The 14112-nt window shown below is 42.2% G+C and overlaps 1 protein-coding gene across 1 annotated transcript in view; it reads left to right on the top strand.

Annotated features, from left to right (window-relative positions):
- Positions 1-586: 586 nt before the first annotated feature.
- The window catches only part of lsamp (limbic system associated membrane protein), an 869619-nt gene continuing 856093 nt past the window's right edge, over positions 587-14112 (top strand). Inside the window, exon 1 of the mRNA XM_035385108.1 lies at positions 587-885. Coding sequence (XP_035240999.1) covers positions 822-885 — 64 coding nt within the window. The 5' untranslated portion in view covers positions 587-821. The remainder of the gene's footprint in view (positions 886-14112) is intronic.

Raw genomic sequence — 14112 nt, 5'->3', positions numbered from 1 at the left:
TAAATTATTTCCCAGTCACTACAGGCACGCATTCGGAATAGCGTTAGCCACGCATTTTAAACTCGGTAAAGTTTTCGTACAGCATCTCACCCTGGCATTGGAAGCACATTGTCCTTATGTGGCACTGCCTTGAAAAACCTTCGTAATTAATGCGCTCGCATTATTTTATGACTTGTTTTACGGCGTGTATTTATTAACAGGATGACATGCTCTTAAAACCAATACAAGGCCTCCAGCCGAATATGATTATTCCCAGAAGATACAGCTGGGGGAGGGATTCTTTCAGAATTCACCAAACGTAGTACTGTCCACAAGAACACCATATGGACAGAGAAGTTGTGCATGTAAAGTATTCTGTTTAGCAATTATTGAGCCCAGCCGACCCACGTAATGAGTCGAGACGCCTGAAAGCAGGTGGCGTCACCCGTCACACAAATGTATTCCGTTTGTTCTGCAGTACATTTACGGAATAGTTCATTCGGAATTGATCAACATTCTCTCTGCACGCAGGAGCTGTCCAGTGTAAAATACTCTTTATCTTTTACCGCTAGGTGGCAGCGATGAACAGGCGGTGAAAGTGAAAACCTGCTTTTCGAGTGGCTGTGATTGCAGAAGCACTGTTCTTCCCCCTCATCCCAACCCCCGAGTTTGTAGTGCGCCGCAGCATTGGGACAGAGCTTTGGAGCCATACGCTTGCGACGGTTCTACCAGGAGAAAGAAGACGACCGCTCCAGTTGACGAAATAAAGCCCCGTAGGAGACCTAAAGAAAACTATATTGTGCGATATCGGGAGAGAACCTGACTGAAGACAAGAGGACGACATGAATTGCTACTGGATACACAGCATTTGGATCCTAGGATTCGTTTTCATCTTTGGATTTCAAGGTAGGGGCAACAACATGTTTATCACATCGTTTCTGTTAGGAACCATATACAACACGAAAGTGCGCAGGAAGCGCGTATCTGGACTGAAAACTTGTTTCTTCTTAACGCGCTCTGCATATTCTGAAGTGATGCAGGCGCAGTTTTATTTTCAGGTGGCAAGCTGCCGCTGCAGTATCCCTTAAATGCGTACTCATAGCAGTGCGATCTTATCACCCTCTTTTAAGAACTTTATCATTTCTCATAGGTTTTCTACGCAGATGATGCCGAGGAAAATAGTATCGCTCTCTGGAGTGGTTGAAGTTAACCACTTAAACGAATGCAGACTATTACAGACAACTATTGCACCGTCTCTTAGTTTGTATCGCGCAAGGAAATGGTTTAAGCCATTAGTCATTAAATGATTACTTTAGTGACAGAGGGTTGCAGCACCGAGGAGAGGCTTCCTTCAGCTGCTGCATAGTGTGAATTTCTCGGTTGTAGTTCATATAGTCTGCGCGCCCCGTATTTCACGTAACTTCCTTGTTAATTGGCTGTGATGGTTTGGCCACTGTTGCTCTGTCCGTCGAGGGTTTATGAGTGTCCATTTTTAACGAAGCTTTAATGTAAAGTTATTGAGGGTAGAGAGTGAAAACGCGTTAATCTGTGGTCATCTTTATTTCCAGAGTACACAGCAGGTTTCCTGGCCAGTTTGCTTTTAAATTATGCTTTCAGTGAACTTTGTAATAGGTTTCTACTATTACACACCGGAGCAAGAAGACATTTGGACTGTCGCCCGTAAACCCAGAATGAGTTCAATGTTTCCAGGTTCCGGTTGCGCACAGCCTAATATAACCGAGGTAGTAACTTGACTGAATATTTCACGAATAAGGCTGAAGTCACTGTATTGTGGAGGTCACGCTTTGAAGAAGGTTAACGTCAGTCGTATTGTAGCTACTTCCATGCAGCCCGATATTATTACATATAGACCCTTTCGCAGTGAGGTAGCGAGCGCGCTGGCAGTGCTGACGGGGCGGCTCTGATTTTCCCTTTATCCTATTGGTATTCCCCCATCACGACGTGAGCCATATAATTGACACCCATTTTTTAAACTTTCCCCCCCCCCCCCATTCTCTGTCATGTAGCACCACCGAGAAATCAGGCAATAGTCAGTGTGTGTGAAGTCTCTGAAACAATACAGTGATATAACTAATGGAAATCAAATGGCTGACAACTCAATGAAAACACAGATTTAAAAAAAAATGAAGTTGACTTCTAACCATAAGGTTGCAGGTTCAAGCCCTGCAGGGGACACTGCCTTTGTGGGACACTATTCTCATAAAAGGGTGGTTATGCTCACTTTCTTCAGACAGTATTCCATTGAGTGGGCACATTTTCACCTACACCTGAGTGTCTATGGCATTGATTTGGTAATATAAAGAAAATGATAATAGTTACTCATATCATATCTTTGAGTTAAACTCTAAAGTAATAAGTAATATTAGAATGAGTAAAATTCTGTCAATGATTATGTCGACCAGTTATCTGCTTTAACACGTCAGCAGGTCTTACCCTGCATGGCTTAAAATCCTCAGAACTGTCAGCAGAGCTTGTGCAAGCCTTATCTGTGCAGCTTTGCGGGAGCAGTTGAGGTGTGCTGAAGGCAAGGCTCTCAGACGACAGCAGTGTGCCCTGTGAGATGCTGACCCTGTGCTTTAGACCCGGAGCCCAGTGCTCTTCCCACTAGTGCTCTTCCCACTACGGCAGCATTATCGGAAGCAGCTGTTCTATCACAGGAGGACACATTTTACTCTGACTCACTCGCTGTGCTCCTGCTTGCTCTGCCTGTGACGTCTTTCAGATTATCTGAGGGGCACATGCCTAAGGCCATTTAGGTTGCACTCTATAAGAGTGCATGACAAATTCAATAATACTATGACTGCAAAAAAAAAAAAAAAAAATTGTAATAATGATGATGATTATTATTATATTGCAGTATTTGCTGTTTCTGATATTTATTGGCTGAATATGCCTGTATTACCCATGATCATTAACAGTGCTTATATTCCATGCTGATGTAGATTCATACAGAGCACAACCTCTTCACACCAGGATATGACCCTTGACCCCTCTGTCAGAGGGCCCCTTGGCACGGGCTCCACCCCGCTTGTTTACTCTGTCTCTTTTCCTCGTCACATATTCGCATACATTTCATTTCTATAACAAAGGGGGTTAGGCAGGATGAGGAGACGGTAAATAACGAAACAAAAAAAACCCCTGTCCATCCTGTTAATTACTCCGCGGATACTGTGTCCTCCGACCCTCCGACGGCACTTTCCCACCGTGCGCCGTATCGCATCCAGGCCAGCGGTGGGGAAAAATGCCCTTGGGCCAGTCTGCCCTTCCAGCGCACGCGTGCCGCTTCTGTGATGGCAACACGCACACAGCTGGGTCCGGATTCATTAAAATTAGACTAACTGGATTGATGAGTGGAGCGGGTCAGGCCCGAGCCATATGAATCACGTCATATCGGGTTGGGCCTGACACCGGCTCATGCTGTGCGGTTTTCAGACCTGGGACGCATCCATACGGCCGCATGATGTCGAGCTCGTAACTGTGCCATGCATCACAGGAGAGTGGGGGGAAAAAGACGTTTAGTCAATTACGCTATGGAGAGCAGGGCAGGGACAGCAGATAATGGCAGACGGTGAGGATTAAATAGATTTTCTGTGGTTCTGCAAAATAATCGCTTTCATGTGTTGGTCAATGAAAAATGGGCTGCTGGGACAATGAGAGCAACTGCCATGTAGGCATATTGTAAGTGAACGGTGGGCATATCCATCACTCAAGAGCTCAGTCAGCAGTATGCCAGTTCTAGCTGAGATCCTTTCCCTGGCTTGAGGACACAGACTTGTGTGCAGTTGGAGTGTTTTTGGACCAAATGAAACACTGGGTTGAATTCTGTCAACAATTATGTTTAATTTTGTCAATTCAATGTAGGTTGTTAATTCTTGCCCTCACAAACACGGTTTAGTGAGTTCATTCATCAGCAGAATTGGCTTGCCTGTGCTCTTGAAGAGATGCTTGCTTTGCTGCAGACAGGCGGTCTCACCTGCATATAGGGTGTCTGTTTATTGTGATAGGCCCCTCCACACACTTACAGCAGAGTGGCTGTCCGTCTCCTGACTCTTCCATCCCGGACGATCCCCCCCCCCCCCATTGCAGTTGAGCACAGCAGCAGAGGTTTGAGCACGCTGGATGATGTCATCGGTGATGGGTTTTGGGGGGCAGGGGCAGTGGGGGGGTGCGCGCTCAGAGAGTGCGGCATGTCTACCGTGCCTGCCGTGCCTGAGGAGAAAGAGAAAGGAGTGACAGACTGGAGCGGCACAGCGCAGCGCGCGTAGCGTAGCGTAGCCTTCCTGGCGACGCCCGGCTCTGGGGTTTCGCTACGGCTCAGAGAAGACCGTTTCCCTGCGCCACCCACGGAAATTTCCATTAGTGCCAAGGGGCTGAATGAGGCCAGCTGTGAGCCATTGTACTTTTAGGCCCAGGAACGGTGTGTGCGTGAGTTCGAGTGCTCCAGCACTCTGGCGGCTCAGATCCTGTTTGCTCCCTGCACTCCACAGGATTACAGACATTTAGTGAGTTTATTGTGTTAAGCACTCAAAGCCTGCAATTCTATAGCTACATTAACTCCCCGTAACTTAAAGAGTATAATAATAATAATAATAATAATAATAATAATTTCAATGCAAACAACAAGAGCTGTGCAGTGATCACATCTCACACAGTGACATACACACGTTATGATTAAACAATACTCTCTGGATAAGTACTATTTTTTTTACTATTATGGAAGTGCTGTTCTGTTTTTTTCAGCTATCCTAGGGATTCATGCTTTCTAGAACTTCTAACAGTCATGAGGCTGTCATGTCTTTGATGCACTTTTAACACTTTCATGAACAAAGAAAAAATTATGAGCAAAAAACTTTCCATTGAAATGTAAGTGCAGAACTCTATGGTACATGCCTGGGAAATCAGTGGTCTGACAAAAAACCCTTGTGATTTCCCCGTGGTCTCTCAAACATAAGTAAAACCGCATACCAGAAACGTCTTTAGAATATTCAAAAAGAAATGCATTGCAATCTAAAGTTAGGGAGCAATACCTTATTTATCATGAAAATAGAAAATTTGGAGACAGGATCTGAGAAGTATTGCTGGGAAGTGCATTGGATAACATTCACGGAAGGGTTCTGAAATAAACAGAATAACATTCATGGAAGGGTTCTGAAATAAACAGAATAACATTCATGGGCGGGTTTTATTTTCACTCCAAACTGGCTTCCTTTTTCAGACCCTCGAAAGCCATTAGTTATTTTTTATTCTTTTTTCTGTAATGATGTTTTTGGGGAATTGGGGTTGCACAGTTCCGCGCTTGGAGGCGTGGGATGAAATCAGGTGTTGAAAAACCAAAATGAAATTAAAATGTGCCACAGCATGGTGACCTCAGTCGGAAGACAAAAAACCTTTGATGCTTTAAAAATGAGTCGACACCTGAAGTTCAATGTTCACCACAAGGAAGAAAAGAAATACAGCTCTTTGAAGAGTCTTCCAGTAGCGTGGTGGGGTTTGGCAACATATTAACTGCAGTCTCTTTGACAGAGACTGCATGGTCCTGGTCATGCTGCTTACCTTAGTTCTAAAAAAAAAAAGTTACTTTTCTCACAATTAGCCAAAGAGCCAAATTCTTCCAGAGTGGGAAGACCAGAATGTTTTTTTTCGTCCTTTGTGCAGCGGACGCAAACACACAGGTAAAGGACATATTGATCCGCCAGGTAGCATTGAGCACCGCCTTTGTGTGGATCAGATGAAGCACGGGCGCCTGAATGTGCGCTGGATATGAATGTGCATGAATGGACTGTGCGTCGTGGGAAGCGTGTGGAAGAGGCTTACCGCTCAGCGAAGATGCTGAGTGAAGCTTTAGAGAACAGCCTTTCAGGGTCAGTCTTTCTCTTTCGGGCTGATTTTGAAGTTTTATCTAAATTAAAAGCCTCTGACATCTACTTGTCATATTTAGCATGTCTGAGTTTATAAAAGCTGTACTGAGACCACCAGGATTAATAGAAGCTAATAATGTATGAACACGTTTTTTATTTCTGCATTTATTCTGCTTGTGCTCACCTGGTATTGCATTGCAGCTTGCCATCATAGGAGCAATGGCCAGGATAGACATAAATCAGGTGTGTTTCTTGTGTATTAAATGGTAAATGGTAAATGTACTGCATTTATATAGCGCTTTTATCCAAAGCGCTTTACAATTGATGCCTCTCATTCGCCAGAGCAGATTAAGGGTTAGGTGTCTTGCTCAAGGACACTTCGACACACCCAGGGCGGGGTTTGAACCGGCAACCCTCCGACTGCCAGACAATCGGTCTTACCTCCTGAGCTATGTCGCCCTCATTATTGTCCTCTGTAGTTTCAATGAAGGTATTTCTGCATCATCTCTGAAAGATGTAAATGTCCTGGAATTTATAACTATCAAATCATCATATGCCCGTGGTTTCTGGCACCCCTGGGCCACCATACGGATGGACAACTGCAGTTCCACTCCCTGGAGTGGAACTGTAGTTGTTAGCGGAGCTTTCAGCGTGACACATTCACATCCCTAATCTGTCAGTATCCGCCACAGCATCGGTACAGCACCATACGAGTGAGGGCCTTGTATTTGCTTTTCTGAGGGGCGTTTCCACAATGGCAGCACATCATTTCATCACTGTTGCACTTCCATACTGTGCTAACAAAATAAAAAAACATTAAAGCAGAAGACAGATATAAAGTAGAGACCGAAGAGTGCTGAGTGAGAAAATGGTTCCTTTGAGACCTTGCCTGTTACACTGGGACTGCTGTTGTCACACAACACAAACTGTGCTCCTTTGGGAAAACTCCAGAGAAGTGGCCAAATCTGGCAATAATTGGCTCGGCCACTATCCCTGGAGAGTTGGGTGGTTGTGGTGGTCATGGGGGGGGGGGGGGGGGGGGGGTGTGAGTGTGAAAGTTATTTAAAATTTTTTAATCAAGGAAGAGCATAATGAAGGGGATTCTGGCCAAGCACTTATTTTCTCTGTTGCAGAAACCAAGGTGTCATTCGAACACTGAAGGGAAAAAATACTGGACTGGGCATTTGTGCGTGTGCGTGTGCGTGTGCATGAGTGTGTTTGAGAGAGAGAGAGTGAGAGTGAGAGAGAGAGAGAGTGAGAGAGAGACTGTGTTTGTGCCACAGTGGAGTCTGCAGAGAGTGGGAGAACGATGCTCTGGATAGGTGCAAATTCCTCATCACAGAACTCATAATTCACCTGCTTCACAGCAAAAAATCTGAGAGACTTTCAGACCCTCAGGCTTGAACTCAAAGCTCAGCTGCCTTCTTCTAGGGCTCCCAGGTGGATACCTTGCAAAGCTCATGAATTAAGTGTCGCGAGGTTGCCAAAACTGTTTATATTCCTCACAACAGTTAGTGGGCCTTTGCAGGTAGAGCAAGACTACAGTGAGTCTTTATTGTGCAGGGAAGAGCCCCCCCCCCCCCCCCCAACTAAAACAGGCTGGAACTAAGAAACAAGCAAACCTGTGGGAGGTGCTGTGTGTCTGTGCTGTCCTAACTGGATAACTGCTATTCATTTTCTTTCAAATTACTGCTTTTGTGGAAAATAAAGTGATAAAATAAATTCTGGACAGGCACATTCAGGTGAATGCATCAGTGACTTGAGAATTTTAATGTAGGCATCTAAAGCAAGCCAGGACAAAGTGCAAGCCCTTCTATTCTGTAAAAAAGCAATCTATATTCTAATCAAGTGTAAGCAATCATATTTCCACACTATTATTTAAAATCTGAGAAAGGATAAAGTACTGAAATAGTTTCCGCTCTAATGCACTACCATGATGGTAATATTTCTGTGTAAAATGAGCAGTTTGGGTGTCCTGCTTTGGCTGGTATACCTTTTCCTATGATCTACCACTGTCCCTGCTGGTGCTAAAGAGTATCCCTTACTCTATGAAAAATGTAATTTGACCACAAATAGGCTTGGCTTAATCAGTGCTAAAAATTAATTTTTGTATCAAAAGGATATAAGATCCGTATATTCTTAGTGTATGGTCATACATGAACAGTAGAACCTCGGAGATATGAACCCTTTCGGTTTGAGGTCGTTTGGAACTTTGAAATGTGGGTAACTTTGAACTTTGAAAGTAAAAATAAGAGGAGGATGGGCTCCCCCTGTTGAATCTGGTTCCTCCCAAGGTTTCTTCCTATGTAGCCTATCCCAATTAGGGAGTTTTTCCTTGCCACCATCACCGTAGACGTGCACTTGGAGCGGGGGTTAATCCAGGGTCGTCTGTATAGCATATTGTGACAAATGTTTGTAAAATTCATAATACATATATATTTGCTTTGATTATATTTTTTTATGTAAAAGATGGATCCTTTATTAATACTCAATGGGCATGGTGCAGATAAGTGGTTACAGAGGATATTTCCACTTTCAGACATATTTAGGAAGTTAGGAATGAACCCAAGTTCATTTAGGGACACACTACCCTACCTGTTATGCCTGGAGTTGATGTTTTAGAAGGCTTGAAGTCCCTTTAAAGTTTACTAAGGTGTGTCTTGCCAATCTAATGTCATGTGAATACAAAACAAACCTGTTCTTTCCCCCCACACATAGTGCACTTAAAAAGGCTATTTTTGAAAGTACTTGTTCACTTCAAAGGAAAATGGGAAAAATACCCAAAGACGGGTAATGAGTGTGTGCGTATACGGGTGTGTGTGTGTGTGAGTGTGCTTTTGTGTGTGTGTGTGTGAGTGTGCATCTGTGTGTGTATGTGTGTCTTTATGTGTGTGCATGTGTGTATGTGAGCAGATGTATAAAAAAACAAACTTTCGCAACTCACACCTGCAGTGAGGAAATATACTTCTCTCCTTGGTACCTGCAGGTCCCATTCTGTCATATGCTACAACCACATAGTTTATCTCCATTAGAGGACATTTAAAAGTGATGTACTCTAAATTAATATGGCATTGCACTAATGCAACATAAAATATTAATTGCATCTTACTGCAGGGGTCAGGATGACCGATTAATATTGGTTGGAATATGGTCACAGTCTTAAGTACTCGCTGCTGTGTAGTAATATTGTTTCCCATCTGAAATGTTTTCAAGACCTATCTTTAGGCAGAACATGAAAACACAGTCTGAATGCTTATGAAATGATGGAGTTTGCTGGTCCAGAAATGTTTTGCAAGCTTTTAAATTGTTAAACAACAGCCGGGTGAACTTTCAGACTGTAGTTTAGAATTTGAAGCAGCCAAGCAACTAAGGCTATCATTATACTAAGATGTTATACTGGACACGAACAAGTTTTAAAAAGGTCAGTTAAGAATCTTTTTGAGGCAGTGTATTATTACAAAAGAGATAACCTGATGTGTAGTTATATGATGATCTACTAGCACTGCAAACATATACGGTATCTGTCCACTGTTTCCTTTGTGTTTCTGTGGAATTGGAATGAACACGGATGGAATGGGAATAAGGACTGGTAACTTGTATATTATACTGAAAAAATTGCATTACAGAAAAATCATATTATACTGTACAGCAAACTCATATTATACAGCAGAATCATGTTAAATTATGCAGTAAACTCATGCAGCAAACACATTATACAGCAAAATCATATTCTACAACAAACTCCTATTATACAGCATAATCATGTTATACAGAAAAATAATATTTTACATCAAACTCATACATTTAACTCATATTTTACAGCAAACGCATATCATACAGCAAAATCTTATTGTATAATAATAATAATTGTAATAATAATGAAGTCTCCCATATAGCCAACCTTCAAAACATAGCCAGCCGACTTGTAACACAGCATGCTGTAATTCTCTTTACACCACTCTAACCCTAACAAAGCACGCCTCATTCAACAGCTAGAGATCTTGTTCTGCTGGTAATTAGTGGAATCAAGTGTGCCAAATTAGGGTTGAAATGAAAATCTCCTGGAACATGGTTGGTTTACACCATGCAGCAAATGCCCTAGAAGACTCCACCCTGATCTAAGCCAGGGCTGCCCAGTGCTGTTCCTGGAGACATACCGTCCTTTAGGTTTTCTTTTTTAACACTAATTTGGCATACCTGGTTTTACCTATTAGCAGCTCTACACGATCTCCAGCTGTTGGTAAGGTGTGTTTTCTTAGGGTTGGAGTGAAAACCTACAGGACGGGAAAACCTTCAGGAACAGGGTTGGGCAGCTCTGGTCTAAACCAATAGATAATTCAACCAAAGGATCTAAACACCCGATCATTTAAATAGCGTTACCAATCATGTATACAATACGTCTAACGTAGGCGCTAAAATAATATAGTCATCATGTTGCACTACGCCTTGATGACTATGACCCGCTATCTGATCTGGAACGCACTACAGGGAAATGCCGTACAAGTGTCCGGTTGCAGCGCTCCGTTAGTAGGGCTCACCTGTCTGTCATCGGTACATTTGACCCTCCGTTCAGTTTGGCTAATCCACGCTGCTTGCATGCTTACAATGGTACAATACGCAGACTTTCACCAGGCGTAAAACTACAGATGATTAGCTTTGATTCTGTGCCATTGTGTCAAAGCACAACATTCGGGTTGTATATTGTTAGGATTCCCGCAATCCCGCTATTCTTTCAGACCCCGAGACACACGGGAGCAAGCTACTTTGCCGACTGGGAGTTGATTTACACTTTTACTGCCGTGAATAAACTCCTGTTTGAGGCACAAATATTAGGCTGTGTCCTGCAGCCCTCTTGTAATGCCCTCTTGTAATGCGCTAGTCTTGTGCCTTTCAGGAAAGTCACAACCTCGAAGCGCACTCAGGCTGACGAAGAAGGACGACTCGACCTAATCGCAGGTTATTTCAGCAATGTATCAGTATATCGGTGTGTTTAAGTAGCTGAGATAAAATACGATCATTTGTAGGTCTCCAGCGGACCTGTAAATATGTAATGGAACTGCTTTTGACAGAGAATATAAATAGTGTGTGCTTTGGCCGGGGGAAAGAAATTCAAATTAGTTGTCGCCTTGATTTCAAAATAATGTGAATATTTTTAGTCAATGATCAAGCAAGAATGTTTACCTAACACCCTCTATTTTATCAATTTTATTTTCTCAGTTTTTTTAAAGAAGAATTTAAATCTTCACAATTCATGCAGTGTAAATTCTTATGTAGATAGAACATCTCATATCTGTCGGAACCATTCTGTTATGTTATTTTGTTTGAAATCATTTCACATTAGACTGGCGTCTGTTCAGAGCTTTTTGATATCTCATTACAGTATGTGAGGTTAACACAAATTATTGGGAAGTAAATACAGTACGTGTTCTTACTTGTTCGAGTCTTGTGTCCTCATCCAATAATGAAGCAAACTAGAACAGTGGTAAGGAGACTATTTTGTGCTGTGGCTTTAGTGCTTTGCTGATAAAAAGGTGTATGAATTAAGCATTATTTCTAAGGATCAGTTTCACAAAAGTACACTATGAGAGAGGATGATGAAAAGTGAATATTTCTCATAATGACTGTTAGGAAAGGTGGAGAGCCCCCTCTTAGCTACTCAAAATATATATTTTTAAATATACTGAGCTTTATTTGTTTTTGTTGCACAGTCCATGCTAATAATTGTGGGCCAGTGTGCTTCACAGATAATTACATGGCAGTTATATGAAGAATGAAAGTCAATTACACAAAGAAATTATGAACACATTTCTTATATGATAAAATAAGAAATAAATATAATAAATCGTAATGAGAGTTAATGTGGTTATGCTTTTTTAGAGATTTTTTGGTCTATTACTGACAGCCTTGAGGACAAAAACATAAAATAATTGTTGAAATTCCTTTTTTTTCGAGTGGGGTGGGGGGGTGGGGGGGGTGTTTTGGGGTGTATTTGTCTTGTGCGTATAGTAGATAACTGTCATACTTGTTTAAAATGTAAAATGCACTTGATGCAGTTTATAATGTTGTATTCATGTTTTGGGATGTACAGAAATTCCATATCCCAGTTTACTGTGTCTTTAGAGGAACACGTTTGTTTTTTATAGCAACACCTCTCCAGTTTGTCCTCAATCTGACCTTTATTCAGTGTGGCACAAAGCTGACAACAAAAAGATCTCTACACTGAGATCAAACTGTTCTGTTTCAAGGAAAGACCTTCCAGTCAAATGCTGTCTGTTTTAAATTTCAGTGAAAATTAAAGAGAATGCTGAGCAGAAATGGCATAATGTATTAGTAATACCCAAATTCATTCACTCAGTGGACACGTTATTAGGTACACCTGCTCATTAACACAAATGGCTCCTCCAAACAGCAAATCGTGTGGCTGCAACTCAATATATAAAGCATGCAGATATGGTAATGAGTTTTAATTTTGGTTCAATGACCAGTACAGATGGGCAAGACGCATGAGTGACTTTGACCATGGTATGATTGTTTGTGCTAGATGTGATGGTTCCAGCATCCCAAAATGGCTGCTCTCCTGGGATTTTTATGCACTAAAAATCCCAGGAGTTTACAGAGAATGGTGTGATAAACAATAAACATTCAGCGAGTTGCAGTTATTTGGGCAACAACACCTTGTTAATGAGAGGTCAGAAGAAAATCGGTTGTCTCATTTCTGCTAACAGAAAGGCCAGCGATGCTTAAATAACCACTGCTTACAACAGTGGTGTGCAGAAGGGCATCTCTGAACGAACCTAGAAAAGACTGGGCTAGAGCAGCAGAAGACCATGTGTATCCCTTTATGGCTACCCGTTTTCAAATGGATACTTCCAGGAGGATAATGTACCATACCACAAAGCACGTATCATCTCAAGCTGGTTCCATGAACATCACAGTGATTTCAGTTTACTCCGATGGCCTGCACAGTCCCCAGGTCTCAATGTAATAGAGCACCTTTGGGTTGAGGTGGGACAGGAGGTGCTGCATGAATGTGTTGCCGAAACATCTGCAGGAACTGCGTGGCAGTATCAGGTCAGCTTGGACATATTCCCTAATGAATGTTCCAAGAACTTTATTGAATGCATGCTGCTATGAATTCAATTGGTTCTGGCTTCAAAAGGGTCATACTTGGTACTAGATAGGTGTACCTAAAAAGAATTGCCATTGAGTGTATATCCGGGAAATACCTTAACCAACACCACATGCATAAGCTCTTCAGACAGCTGAATCAAACTTGGAAGGTAGTGAAACTCTTCCCAAAGATTCTTATTTGCTGGGGGAAGGTAAAATGAAAGCACCAAGAGTTTATCTGAAATAAGCTGAATGAATATTCTCTAAAGGGAGGCACATTGTATCGTTGCTCTGGGAAATGTTTTATCTGTAATTTTGCTTGCGTTGTACATTGAGATTATGGTTATCAGGCTTTTAATATTAAATAATTTAGATTTCACTAAATAAAAAGGAAGCTTGGCTGTGAAATGGTATAATATAGGATAAAAAGTACAATGTATTGTATAATAAAGCATATAGATTAAAAGGACAAAAAAGGACAGAGATTGAAATAAACTGAAAAGTTCCAAGAAACTCATGGGTACATACACACCTGAAAACGACTTTGTCATCTTTCTAAACTCTTGAAGCGCTCTAAAGTTTCGGCAAGAGAAGATAGTTTCTCAGGTTGTTCTCCTTAATGCATTTTCCCTCCAGCATACATGCAATTCTCTAAGACAGAAGTGACTTGTTTTCTTTATGAAACGGACCGTTTGCTACGTACAGTGCTTTTTAACCTTCGCTCGGAGCTGACTGTATGAGGATGGGTAATGGGGCCGGTGGCAGAAGCGGTGTTCAGAGGCTTATAAGGTGAAGCAGATGGCAGATATACATCTCAGCATACCGAGTAAGCAGCAGCAGAGCTGGCAGGCTTTTTTTTTCGTACGAGAACTTTGCAGTCAGATCTTTCTCAAAACTGTCACGGAGTTCATTTAGTACCCGCTACTGTGCTTGTCAAAGGAGTCTGTCTCGTAAAAATGCAGGCTTCCTGCTCAGGAGAGGAAAGACCCGGCAGGAGCGGAAGAAGGAATGTTGATTTGTTAGACGCGGTCATCGTGAGGTGCTGGTTCCATAACTCCCATAAGATGCACTTTAGGATTCCCTTGAAGCTCTTGTGGTACACGCGTGTCCCTAGCGTACCTGTCTGTGGATTCTCTGTGCTGGA

Source organism: Anguilla anguilla, chromosome 12, assembly GCF_013347855.1.
Source record: "Anguilla anguilla isolate fAngAng1 chromosome 12, fAngAng1.pri, whole genome shotgun sequence".
NCBI lineage: Eukaryota > Metazoa > Chordata > Actinopteri > Anguilliformes > Anguillidae > Anguilla > Anguilla anguilla.
Note: the sequence above shows the minus strand (reverse complement) of the source record. Positions and strands in the feature narration are given on the sequence as shown.